The sequence below is a fragment of the Pelobates fuscus genome, chromosome 5 (genome assembly GCF_036172605.1).
Source record: "Pelobates fuscus isolate aPelFus1 chromosome 5, aPelFus1.pri, whole genome shotgun sequence".
Classification (NCBI taxonomy): domain Eukaryota; kingdom Metazoa; phylum Chordata; class Amphibia; order Anura; family Pelobatidae; genus Pelobates; species Pelobates fuscus.
The window spans coordinates 130407218-130420980 of record NC_086321.1 but is presented as its reverse complement, the minus strand read 5'-3'; the positions used below and the strand labels follow the sequence as shown (position 1 = coordinate 130420980).

At 40.4% G+C, this 13763-nt stretch overlaps 1 protein-coding gene across 3 annotated transcripts in view; it reads right to left on the bottom strand.

Annotated features, from left to right (window-relative positions):
* Nucleotides 1-12547, bottom strand: part of RILPL1 (Rab interacting lysosomal protein like 1) — a 44653-nt gene extending 32106 nt beyond the window's left edge. For all 3 annotated transcript variants that reach the window (XM_063457005.1, XM_063457006.1, XM_063457007.1), the window contains exons 1-2: nucleotides 12036-12547; nucleotides 9240-9390 (exon numbers count right to left, since the gene is read on the bottom strand). In XM_063457005.1, coding sequence (XP_063313075.1) covers nucleotides 9240-9390; nucleotides 12036-12320 — 436 coding nt within the window. In that variant the 5' untranslated portion in view covers nucleotides 12321-12547. The remainder of the gene's footprint in view (nucleotides 1-9239; nucleotides 9391-12035) is intronic.
* Nucleotides 12548-13763: the final 1216 nt, after the last annotated feature.

The window sequence follows — 13763 nt, the reverse complement described above, 5'->3', positions numbered from 1 at the left end:
TATGAGATACACAAATCAAATGTAAATACATTAACACTAGCTCCATCTAAAGGCGGCTAGTGAATAATAGAAAAACAGAAAGATACGTCGAAGAAGATTAAAAAAAAATAAAAAATAAAAAAAAGGAAGAAAAGAAAGAACTGGAGAAATTAAAAAAAATGGTGTATAATACAAAAAAGTTAGCAAAAGAGAAGACACCAAATAAATTATTAAATAGAGATATAAATATAATTTTCTATCTTAATGACATGAGGGCGTCTTGTGTTCTATTGAAATATCCAGAATGCTGCTCTCTTGTTTTGGATAGATTTAATATCTCCTCCAGTCCTCTCATAGGAGCAAAACACCTTTGTATATCTTGAAAGGAAAAGAAAGAAATTTTACCCTCACTACAGGTTTCCAAACGTCAACCCACAGGGGAATTAATATTTTTCTTACTGATATTCAAAATATGTTTATATGCGCATAATGTATACTTATATTGTGCCCTGATAATTCTCTATGTTTTCAAATCATTCAACTAGACTGTGGATCTACTATATATGTAATTCTTTATTTTTGTGTGCTAACGTAAACATAGCAACTCACTATGCCACAATAGCATTTGCAAGTCGTAAAGTATTACAGCATTTCACAGGTATGGCATTTAAATACTAGCACTTTTTTAGATTGAGAGGTAAACAGGCAATACATAAACGTCGAATGGTTGTACACTGAAGTTAAATAAAAGCATATATACAAATCGTGGTGGGTAATAAAATTGGTGAAATAATAGTAAGGGCAACTATCATAATGCTCAAGTACAGTGTAGGTGGATGAGAGGAGTTATGCCCTGTGTAACATCTGGACTCGGGTAGACAGTTGTGCTGTCAGTGCTAGTGTTGCTGTGCCCTGTCTGGGAGAGTGAGGAGGAGGGTAGATGGCATGACATGCATGTTAGAAAACCAGGCTTAAATGAAGCCGAATGGTCTTTGGTAGTGAAACAACTGCATGAGAAGCTTTGTACGTTTATATGTCATAAGCAGGCTGACATTTAACTGGGCTATGACGTCCGCGGTTCGGTCAGCTGGGCTAGTAATTTAGTGAGAGATATTTACAGTATGCTAGTGAGAAGCGTTGGCTAAAAACGGGATAAATAATAACCAGATTATAGCGTGTAAGGATTGGGCTTGCAGTGTTAGGTGTATGTAGTACATCCTACCTCCCAAGCAAGGGGGTAGTGTGAGATGCGTGGTGGCAGGCTGTCCTACCGCTAGAACAAAAAGAAGGGTACATAATCGCCGCTAGTTATACAGCGTATAAAAACTACATATGCACTTAATAAGTCCCGCACTCACCCGGATGGGCGCTGGTACAATAAGAAAAGGAGCTGCAAGCCGTTCCCCGACACCATTCGCTCGCTTAGGGAAGTAGGTCAGTCCGTGGCTCAGCGTGGTGGAGGTCGTGTTTGGGAGCGCAGGGTACTGTCAGCCAACTGTCCTGAAGTGCTATATATATGGTGGGGCAGTAATTGCTCTGGTAGTGGTCGTCCATAGGAAGTCACAAACATTCGGGACCGGGAACATAAGAACCTCAGAAATGCAGGTAGTTGTTCAGGCAAAAGTTCCTGTGGGTATGGGCAAGAACCCTGGGCTATGGGGCCTTCAGCCTTCGTTGAAGTTCAGGTTGTGGCCGCATCTGCCGGCAGGTCAGATGGCCGCCTGGGGACAAATTCCGGGGCGTTAGCAGTTGCCCAGCGTGGAGGGTGTGTGAGACTCGTTGGAGGCTTAGACAAGTTAGGCATGTCCAGGGGTAGGCCTAGATGCCTCAGGGCCATCGTTGCTTCCTGCAGGGACCAAATGGTGTGCGTGGATTCGCCTTTGGTAACCTGCAGGGTGTGCGCAGGGCCCCAGCGGTACTTCACGTGGTGTGTTCGCAGGTGGGCAGTAAATGGCCGCAGGGCTCTCCTCCATGCCAGGGTGGCCCCAGAGAGATCCGCATAGAACTCAAGGTTCATGTCCTCGAAAAGGTAGGTTGGGTGTTCTCTGGCAGCTGTCTGGACTGCGGTTCTGTCCCTCTGGGTTTGGAATTGGAGGATCACATCTTTTGTAGCCATGGCTGGGGCTGTTGCAGGCTTTGGGATGCGGAATAAGCCTTCCAGCGTCACTGCTTTAGCAGACTTCGGGGTCAGCAGCGCTGTGAGGAGCCTGCGTGCGAAATGAGGCAGTTCAGCATCAAGTATATCATCCTTAACGCCCCTGATTTTTAAGTGTTTCAGGCGGCGGTTGTTTTCCATCGTGGCGAGTTTCAGCTCAGTCTTTTCGTTTTGCTGTTTAAGCTCTGTAATAGCTTGCTGCAGCTCCTTTATTTGCCCGCCGTGGGTTTCTATGGTGCCGTCTAGGCCCTGCAAGGCCTCCCTGAGTGAAGCCACATCGGCCGAGATTTTTTGGTGGTGTTCCGCCATCAGTTCCGTGATTGCCTCCACGCTTACCGGCGTGGTTTTTACCGCGGTTGGCTGGGGCTGTCTCCGATTCGGTGGCTGCTGTGGCTGGGCCGGAGGGGTCATCTCCTCTGCTTCATCGGATGTTTCCTCGTAAAAGTCTGAGCATCCTCCATGCATGGACGCCATTTTGGAGCTAGTTGCGCCCTGGGCCTGCCGCCAGAGTTCGTCGATGTGTAAGTCCATTCTGGGTTTGTCTGGTTTAAGTTTTTTAGTTTTCCGCCCCATTTTGGTGCCGGTATGCTTCGGGGTTCCCACGGGGATGGATTAACCCGTTGGTAGGGGTCGAAACGCTGTTTTTTTGGTTGTAGTGGCCCGGAGCTCCTCAGCCATGCGACCATTCGCTTCAGTAGTCAAGCGCCGCCTCCGATCTACTATATATGGGTTAAATATATATACCTGGATGTATATGTGTACATACATTATCTGATTATTATTTATTTTTTTATGTGATATTTATTAAAGTATATATTTATTAGAAGTACTGGGAGTGCAGTTGGCATTTATTTACCATGTTTTAAAGGGACACTATAGTCACCTGAACAACTTTAGCTTAATTAAGCAGTTTTGGTGTATAGAACATGCCCCTGCAGCCTCACTGCTCAATCCACTGCCATTTAGGAGTTAAATCCCTTTGTTTATGAACCCTAGTCACACCTCCCTGCATGTGACTTGCACACCCTTCCATAAACACTTCCTGTAAAGAGAGCCCTATTTAGGCTTTCTTTATTGCAATTTCTGTTTAATTAAGATTTTCTTATCTCCTGCTATGTTAATAGCTTGCTAGACCCTGCAAAAGCCTCCTGTATGTGATTAAAGTTCAATTTAGAGATTGAGATACAATTATTTAAGGTAAATTACATCTGTTTGAAAGTGAAACCATTTTTTTTTAATGCAGGCTCTGTCAATCATAGCCAGGGGAGGTGTGGCTAGGGCTACATAAACAGAAACAAAGTGATTTAACTCCTAAATGACAGTGAATTGAGCAATGAAATTGCAGGGGAATGATCTATACACTAAAACTACTTTATTTAGCTAAAGTAATTTAGGTGACTATAGTGTTCCTTTAAATTATGTTCCGTGAGGTGTTCCCTTAGTTTGCACTGGGTTTGGCCAGCATATTGGATATTGCACTTCAAGCAAGTAACTGAGGTACACAACTTACTTGGTTTTATAGTTAATAAAATGAGAAATTTTATAAGCTTTGTTATACGACAATAAATAGAACGTTTGGCCTTTTTGTAACAAAATTGCAACACTTGCAGCGGCAGCCACATTTGAACATTCCTTTGCAATGTAGCTACATCTTATCGTAAAGGATTGCTAAAAATCAATGTAGCTGGAAAAAACTAGAAAGCCCAAGGTCGGGCCCTATGTGAACTACATCTAATAGAATTTGAATTGCTTGTAATAATGATTCATAACATTTTTAAATTGTAAGAGGTTTGTGTAGGATTTTGGTAATAGTAAAGTACTCAGCACTGAACTGGGAACAAATGGATGGAAATTCATCATTCCAACATTTTGAAGATTTATTCAGCTCTAACAGGAGGGACTTCCTGATACGTTTCTCAGCTTTTTCATAACCTCTTGTAACAAGATCTGGTCTACATCATCTGCCTTCAAGACGTTTTTCAATTGGTTAACATGAAGCTCTGAGCAGTTGGTCTGGCATCATCTGAGCAGTTGCGTCTAACCAGAATTAAATCCCCAATTGAGGTGCCAGAAGAAACAGGTGTTGAATGGCTTCTTAACCCCTTAAGGACACATGACATGTGTGACATGTCATTATTCCCTTTTATTCCAGAAGTTTGGTCCTTAAGGGGTTAAAGCCAGAAATAGAACATTTTCTGCCGTAGGTTTTCTATAGATTTCAGTTACAATATTGCTTTCTTCTGAGAGTGTAATGAACATAAATTCAAGAATATAATCTGAGAATGATCACTGACTACTGTAAGAGACAAATTGTACTTATTTTAATTAATTTTTTCACAAAATCAACCAGTTTCCTAGGTTCCATTCCAAGATCAGTGAAAATTTTACCATAAAATGCAACGTGTTTTCCTCCCCTAATGAACCAATCCCCGCCACTATAGGGTGACCAGGGGGGTTTGCAACCGATTTGTGAATTTTTGGATGGAGGTAAACTGTGGGGTACACTCGGATGGGTGTTGATGATATATTGGCTTTCTTTATTAGCCAGTACACCCCAGGACAAGCCGCAATTAAACAATTCCAAAAAAGATTTTACAAAGTTGTTTGTTGGATCTCGAAAGAGTTTTACATATGTGTGCTAATCAGGCAGTTGTCTAATGGCTTCAAATTTATATTCCTTCTCACTCATTATCACAATTTTGCCTTTGTCTGATTGTCTAACCACAATGGTTTCATTCAACCGTAGGTCTTGTAAAGCCTTTGGTTTCTGACTATAGTGTCCATTTAAAGTTAGATGGTTTCCTCAAATCTGTGGAAGAATTGGGTCTCTCAGGATCATACACCTAACCATTATTCCTGCATGGGATATTCCAAATCTACAACATTACACCAGCCTCTAAAAGTAAGATCATCGAACACTGTATTAGTAGCTGGCAAATGAAAATATTCATTTACATTTCAGGATTCCCCTATTTTGTAACATTCATCTTCACAGTGGATAGATTTTTCAGAGCTGATTAAACGGTGGTCATCGTTCTCAAAGTCAATTAAACCTGAAGAGACATTGCTGTGTAAAGTCTGGAGCCTAGATGATTGTTCTACATCAACCATACTAGATGAAACCTCACATACAGAATGGAAGCTGGGTTATAAAAATAATCTGACGTAGGTGTCAAACATTAGATGGTAGTCATCTCCAGTTGTGCGAGTTCATATCCAGAAATATTCTGTATGTTATCAGTGTTTATTTGTAGATTTCCCTATCGTTATTCCTCTTATAATTTGCTTGACTTCTTCTCCCTCTTCTAGAAGTTCCAGTCTTCTCCTTTGATGTAGTGCCTTGGAGGTTTTTTATATAAGGAAGACATTAATTCATTTTATTCTATACCCAAAACAGAGGAACTGTGATTTCCCCTTGATTTACTGGAATGCTCAGAATTCGTGTCTGATTCTGTTAGTAGATACTGAGCCAAGAGAAGAAACTGATGAATCACTAGTGGGTTCACAACTAGAAAATGATCCAGTCCTTTTAGATTTCAGTTATTTATTTTCTTACTGCCCTTTTTTATTGTTTCCTTTGTGATCTCTACTAGATCTCTATTAGTTTCTCTCCTACCCTCCTCTTGGCGATGGTCTTTTGTCACCTTGTTTCAGATTTTTAAAGATTAAAGGAAAACTATAGTCACCTAAATTACTTTAGCTAAATAAAGCAGTTTTAGTGTATAGGTCATTCCCCTGCAATTTCACTGCTCAATTCACTGTCATTTACTAGTTAAATCACTTTGTTTCTGTTTATGCAGCCCTAGCCACACCTCCCCTGGCTATGATTGACAGAGCCTGCATGAAAAAAAACGGGTTTCACTTTCAAACAGATGTAATTTACCTTAAATAATTGTACCTCAATCTCTAAATTGAACTTTAATCACACACAGGGTCTAGCAAGCCATTAACATAGCAGGGGATAAGAAAATCTTAATTAAACAAAACTTGCAATAAAGAAAGCCTAAATAGGGCTCTCTTTACAGGAAGTGTTTATGGAAGGCTGTGCAAGTCACATGCAGGGAGGTGTGACTAGGGTTCATAAACAAAGGGATTTAACTCCTAAATGGCAGAGGATTGAGCAGTGAGGCTGCAGGGGCATGTTCTATACACCAAAACTGCTTCATTAAGCTAAAGTTGTTCAGGTGACTATAGTGTCCCTTTAAAGGGTTTCACTAAAACAACAAATGGTAGAAAATTTGTAAGTTAAAAACAGAATGAATCTCTTTCAGACAGTTTTTTCCTTTGGAGATTTCTCAGTATTCTTGCTGACAATGATTGGTGCTTAAAACTGTAAAACGTACACAACACAGTTTTAAAAAGTCATTAGTATTTTTTTTTGCGGACATGAGGAATTGCTGTGTGGGCATACCATGTCTAACCATGTGTTGTACTCACTGCAACATCCGTACACTGGGTTGTAAAATTGGCACGGTCACAAATTATAGAACTGTAACGTTTATTTCTGTCTCAATATTACCGAGCACTCTGGGTAAAAAAAAAAATACACAGACAAAAATAACAAAAGACAAACAAACTCCCCTCTTTCCTGGTAATATCTGTGCTACAGAGTATTGTTTTTAACTGGGGAGAGAGAGAGAGAGAGAGTGAGAGTGTGTGTGTGTGTGTGTGTGTGTGTGTGTGTGTGTATCACGACATGGGCTTGTAAGATTATTTAAAAGTTATAAAAGCCAAGTTTGTTTTCCTTTTTGTCTATTTTGTAAATCAGTTGTTAACTTACAGAACCATTATAAAATATTATAAAGTAACACAAATCTACTATTCCACTGTAAATTTGTGAGTGGGCCGAACTAATTTTACCTACACTTGAAATATTGATATTCATATGAATATTGTTTAATTGCTTTCTTTTTTAATGTAACAGTTCACACCACAGTAGTCAATACGTAAATATGTGAAGCGTTATCCTCGCAATTTAAATATCATCAATTTGTTATCAGTACTAGGAACAAGTCCTGAGACTGATAAATGAATAATGAATCATTCTTCAGTGGATTCTGCTCCCATCCCAGACTACTTCCTTAAAGGGAGACCACAAGGAAAGGAAACAGCCGTAATAACAATGAGTAAAACTTGTCTGATCTGTTTATACCATCAGCTGGAAACGCTTCACTTTTTCCTGCCTGAGCTGTTCTATTCTCAGGGAATAGAGTGGAAGGGTACTGTTGTCTGGACATAACCACAAGTTGGACTATATTTAAACACAGCGTCTGTTTGGCACTGTGTAAGCCTGGCTGTAAAATCTAAACATAGTATACGAGTTTAAAAAAGTAAATACAAACATATATATATATATATATATATATATATATATATATATATATATATATATATATAAAATTTAAAAGAAAAGAAAAAGACACACATATATAAATAAATACAAAACGCACAGACACATATATGTGTGTATATATAAAAAAAAAATGTAAAGTGCATTAAGCTGTAGTTGTTCTTGTGAATATTGTGTCCCTTTAAAGTTAGATGGTTTCCTCAAATCTGTGGAAGAATCGGATCTTTCAGGAGCATACACCTAACCATTAGATTCCTGCATGGGATACTCCAAATCTACAACATTTTTAAATTTGATTTGTTTTTTTTTTTACACATAAACACACATTCCGATATTGTATAATAAAATATGAATACTTTCCACATTAAGGAGCACTATAGTGTCAGTAACACAAACATGTATTCCTGACACTATAGCTCTAAAACCACCGTTTAGGTCATCAGCCCCACAGTTCGGTGAGAAAGTTGATTTACTTACCTATTCCATATAAAAGCATTCGGTTGGCTTAGCTTGTCAATTCTGATAATCTTAGCCAAGGAGGTGGGTCGGGGTGCAGCAACATGCAGCCCTGGACAATCCTTCTCTGGAGGTGTCCATGGCAGTAATCTAAACCAGTGTTTCCCAACCCAGTCCTCAAGGCACACCTACCAGTCCAGGATTTAAAAAAAGAAAAAACACCTTAGACAAAACTGGGTAATCCTTAAATCCTGGACTGGTAGGTGTGCCTTGAGGACTGGGTTGGGAAACACTGATCTAAACATTGCCTATTTTTTCTCAAAAGACAGTGTTTAGTACAAAAAGCCTGAAGGGAATTATTCTACTCACCAGAACAAACACAATAAGCTGTAATTGTTCTGGTGACTGTAGGTAACTTTAAGGATTGCAAACTATTTATGCTGTCATGCAGCTCAGGGACTCAAAGCCCATTCGTAGTATAAACTACCATGCAATAAAACTACTGGCTGGGATAAGTCCCAGCTGGTTCCCTGGGACCCCCAGGTATTACTGGATATTTAAGGTTCCCCTATGTCAGCTGGGGTCACAGTTAGGGTTGTTGCAGATAGCCCATTAAATCCATTTAAATAATGTGGGTGATTGTCCTCAGCCGCCATGATTCTGAGCCTGCCCCAGCTAAAAAAATAAAAATAAAAAAAAAAAGTGTATCTTTCAATACCTGAGGGTACCATCTGCCAGCTGGGGCCAGAATTAGTGGTCTCAGATTGACAGATGAGCTACGTGCAGTGCTCACATTAAAAGGACCACTATAATGCCAGGAAAACAAACTTGTGTTAATAGGTCGCCCCCACCCTCATGCCCCCCCCCCCCACCCCACCCCACCCCACACAGTGTGAAATTGTGTACAAAATAGTCAAAATCAAATCCAACAAATCAAAAATGAAAATAGAACATCTGCCATATTTCCAATTGGAATTAGACTGCCCTAGTACATAGTAATATGGCAATTCTACGAGCTCTTTGAGAAGCATTGAACATCGGCAGAGGAGGACATGTCTCCTCCATGATGTCGCAGAAGGTGGAGAGGTAAGGAGCACTAAGGGAGCCTTGGTACTGAAAAAAAGGGTAGTAAAACGCTTGATTTTATGATTTATAAAGTTAAGCCATACCATCTATCAATAAGCCACCTAAAAACGACCTTATCTCATGAGATAAGAGGGAAACAATTGTTAAATATTTATAAGGTCTTACTTAAAATGTTAGTTTCTCACCAATGTTATTTTTCTTATTTTTATTTACCTTCATGCTTCTGGAACTCCTCCTCTGTGAAATTTCCATCCTTCAAAGAGAGGTTTGACAGGAGCTGCTTGTTCTCCTCCTGAAGCTGAGCTATTTGACCCAAAAGGTCCTGTGCTTCTCCCCTCCATACGTCCTCCACTAACTCGAGCTCCTAGAAGATTAAAACATCATAAGAGAAACATTAGTGTCTAGATTATTGATCCCTACACTTTTATATTTTATTTTAGTGAATTAGCAGCGAGATGAATTGATAAATTGGAGAAGAAAAAACCCGAAACATTTTAAAAAGACCTGTACATTTTTAAGGGCTTTTCATGTTTTAAGGAGTACAAAATATTTGCATCTTGTGAACACTAGTACTCTATGAGCCAAAGTTATACTTCTTCAGTAATCAGACTGCATGTTTGCAATTCACCATCACTGCCACCATCGGCTTCTTTAGATATGCTACATGCAACATCTCCGCATAGCATGCATCTATAATGCATTCATAGCAGCCACTGTCATCACATTAGAGAGTTACTTAATCTGTGAAAGACACTGAAACACTTGTCATTGCTCTCTTCAGTACTCTAGCCCATGAACCACAGCAATTCGCAAGATTGAGCTTCAGTAATATCCTTCCACTTGGTATGGCAGTGAGGCCTTTCACTGTATAGAAGAGAATCATTGTCTGCTGAAATTGTTTTTATAAACAGGGAACATTTCATGAACACCCACCTACCATTATAGCCATGTCTTAAAATTGAGGGAATGGCATAGATCAGGGGTGGGCAATCTGCGGCCCTCCAGAGGTTTTGGAATACATCTCCCATAATGCTCTTAGTGCCATAATGCTAGCAAAGCATCAAGGGAGATGTAGTCCAAAACATCTGGAGGGACGCAGATTGCCCACCCCTGGCATAGATGAAATATCAAGGGAAATGGGCTTCTTCCAGCACTACAAAAAGTCTAAAAGGCAAGCACATGTATGCCTATTAATCCATTATTTTAACCCACACACCGTTGTACATGGTGTGCTGATAAGAACAAGGCTTTCTCCTGGTTGACAGGGGGTCCCTGTACCATTGAACTATGCTTCTATGGAGCAGGTCTTGCATTGTAGACAAGCACCTGCTGAATCTCCAGTAAATTATTCATTAACTCCTCACTGGCTACACATAGGAGAGAGGCAGGACATACAGGTTCACCCATTATTCCTATAGGACAGGCTTCCCAAAACTCCAGCCCTCCAGATGTTGCTGAACTACAACTCCCATGATTCTCAGTCTATCTATTCAATTCATAGAATCATTGGAGTTGTAGTTCAGCAACATCTGGAGGGCCGGAGTTTGAGGAAGCCTGCTATAGGAACTATCCATTAACCCTTCACTCACTGCCAAATCCCTCCTTGCAGACACTATAATAAAGAATGGAGGCAGCAAGAAAACAAAAAACAAAAAAACGCATCATGTTTGGGGAAGAAGAACGCAAACATTTCTCATTTTGGGTTCCACAAAGCACTTGTAAAACACCAATGACCGCAGTCAGGCATGGTTATACATATGCACCAAAACTTTAAAGCAGTCCTACATGTATCCACACCAAAAACATGAAATTTGACCACATTTACCTCAATAAGACAGGTAACCTCATTGGAAAGAAATGTTTTGAACAACAAAATGCATAAACCATTTTACATGTCTGGTTAAACATGTCCCACACTGCAGTATGCCTTGCAAGTATAATCATAAAATGAGGATAAACACGGCATCATTCCAGCAGGTCATAATATATTAGCTATGTTTAATGCAGTATTTATTTTACTATGACAGCAACTATGCTATTTAATCAAAATAAGGAATACAGCTTGGTCATAAACTGAATTTGTCATTTACAAGGTTATTCACCAAAGAGAGAATTAAGAGTGGATTTAAGAGGAGTTTCACATTTAAGGCCAAAGTAGCCAAACAGGATGCACAGCTGAGAATATTTCCAATTTTAATTTAACTTTGAATTTTCTTAGAATTCCTACTTTAGAGAATAATCCTGTTAGACCTGAACAGATCATCACTGAAGCCAATGAGAGTTACATAAAGCACTTCAGTCAGAGGTTCCCATCTCCAGCATACCAGCGTTGGTTGGACTACTACTCCTACAATCCTTATAACCAACAGGTTAGAATTAGGCAGTCAACTTATCGATCACAAACCACTATAGTACAATGATGAATAACCATCCATTCATGGTGTATAGATGCGTTGCATAATTTTCCCTTTGCAAAAATAAAATATATAATGTAGTAAAAATATGAAGCCTATATGCATTAAAATGTCACTGAATAGTATTACTTTCTCCTTTCCACGGGGATATTTAGATTTTCTAGATATAAATACGGTTACTATGTATAAAGTTTATTCAGTGCTGCTAGTGTCTCTCATTAAATAAACAGAGGGTGCGATAGAAGAACGTTCTAAGTATCTGGTTCACACACACACACACACACTTGCTGTACAGCGTTCTGAGCAGCACAGCTGATAAAACTGATATTACCACTCCAGTGTATCTTCACTCTCATCAGAAGGAGAGATCACATGCACCAGACATGGTTACACAGTTACACTGTTACACTGTTTGCATTCCAAATCACTGAGGACCAAAGATAAGATTGCCAACAATGTTAGTTTCCTGACACTGCCATAACTGTTTATGGCACATGTGGTCAGTCCTAGGTACAGCATCTTGTCTCCCAGGAGTGGCCAAGTGAGCTTGCAATCAGTGGATATTGAGATGCCACATCACAGCCCATCTGCTCACCTTCTGGTGTTTCTTCTCTTTCTCTATCCTGTCCATTCTCTCCAGCCTCAGTCTGTCCAGTTCCAGCCTCAGCTCCTCCATCTCAGGCTTAATGTTGTTGCTGCTCACCAATACCTCCAGGATCTCCAGGACCCTCACCACTTTGGGCATCAGCCTGCCTATAGCCTCGCAGCCATACTGGTCTATGACCCTCTCGAACTCCTGTCCCACTGCAGAGGCGATGTCATACACATCCATAACTGTGAGCTCGGCCACATTCTTCTCCAGGGCTGAGATCTGCTCCATGGTGGCTCCCGGCTCCCAAGCTCCTTCCTGGCCTCAGCACAGCCTCCTCCTCCCTAAGGGCTGCAGGGGGCAGGGCGATGTGTTCCAGCAGTAGAGTCCTCAGATCATGTGGGGGGATCTCATATAACATGTAGGGGCTCCATGATCACTGTGGCTGGAGCTTCGTCCGGCCTAATCAGTGCATGGGAGCTGCCAAGTAACTCTGAGTGAGACCAACACGCTATCTGGTTACATGACACCAGAGGGCGCTACTGCGCATGTCCAGCTTGGCATGCTAGTTAACCCATTCCTTAGTTATTCATTATGCTGTTGTGTGCTTGGAAAATTCATCCAACGTATTCTTCTGAGAGAATAGTATTGAGACCAAGGGAGGTATTTCCTAGATAAAGTATGCATACTCATAAAACTTATAATTTATGTTTATGCTAAACTATAGACAGCAACGTAACAAAACAATGGGTGTTTTATAACAAACTACCAAATTGCATCCAGTACTTTTAGTCTAGCTCAGGGTTCTCTGAACTCTGGCCCTCAAGAAGTTGCCGAACTACAACTCCCATGATTCGTTGAAGGAAATAGATAGCCAGAGATTCATGGGAGTTGTAGTTTAGCAACATCCGGAGAGTTTGGAGAACCCTGCCCTGGGTCACTATCTCTATATTTCAGTAACTAAGAGAATTCATGCTGTTACTGGGATTAGTTCACTCAATAAAATGTAGCTAGATTTAACAGAATATTGTTTCAATTAAAAAGGAAAGATTTGTAGCAAGATGCTACTAGGATTGGTAGTGATAATCCTATCCACTCAATATCTATTTAGTAAATCACACAGACACATCAAAGACCAACGAGGAATAACGAGACCAACGAGGAATAAAAATATAGAGAGTGAGTCTACTGATAGAGCAGTGTCAAATGTCATTAATTCCTCTGATATCATAAACAAAATAAAATAAGAGAACAAGGAGACTAGATTACTCCATGACTATCAGAAATACTATCTGAGTAAAGAAACCCTGTTGTGCCTTCTAGAGCACCTGTCCACTATATGTTAGACAAAAAGACTAACTAGCTCTAAATAACCCTGTAACGGATCACCTGGCACCCCGACTTGGTACCTCCGTTAATGGATGCTCCTAGTGCTTCCTGAGGGCTCCAAGCACTCTGGCAGACACCATAATCACCGAATCCAAGAAACCTTTAAATTCTCCCAAGCGTATGAATGCTGTAGACCATTGAATAGGAACCATACGAATAGGCTTGTACTCCTAGCAGTCAACTGGAACAGCATACATTAAATCCTTCCCCCAATAATGAGACGACACATCACTTTGAGGGTAAAACAGGAACTCCGGACTGGCTCATCCAGCCTGGCTTTTATTTCCAACTCACACATACAGGCCACACCCAGGGGGAGGCATAAAAGAACCAATGACATAGATG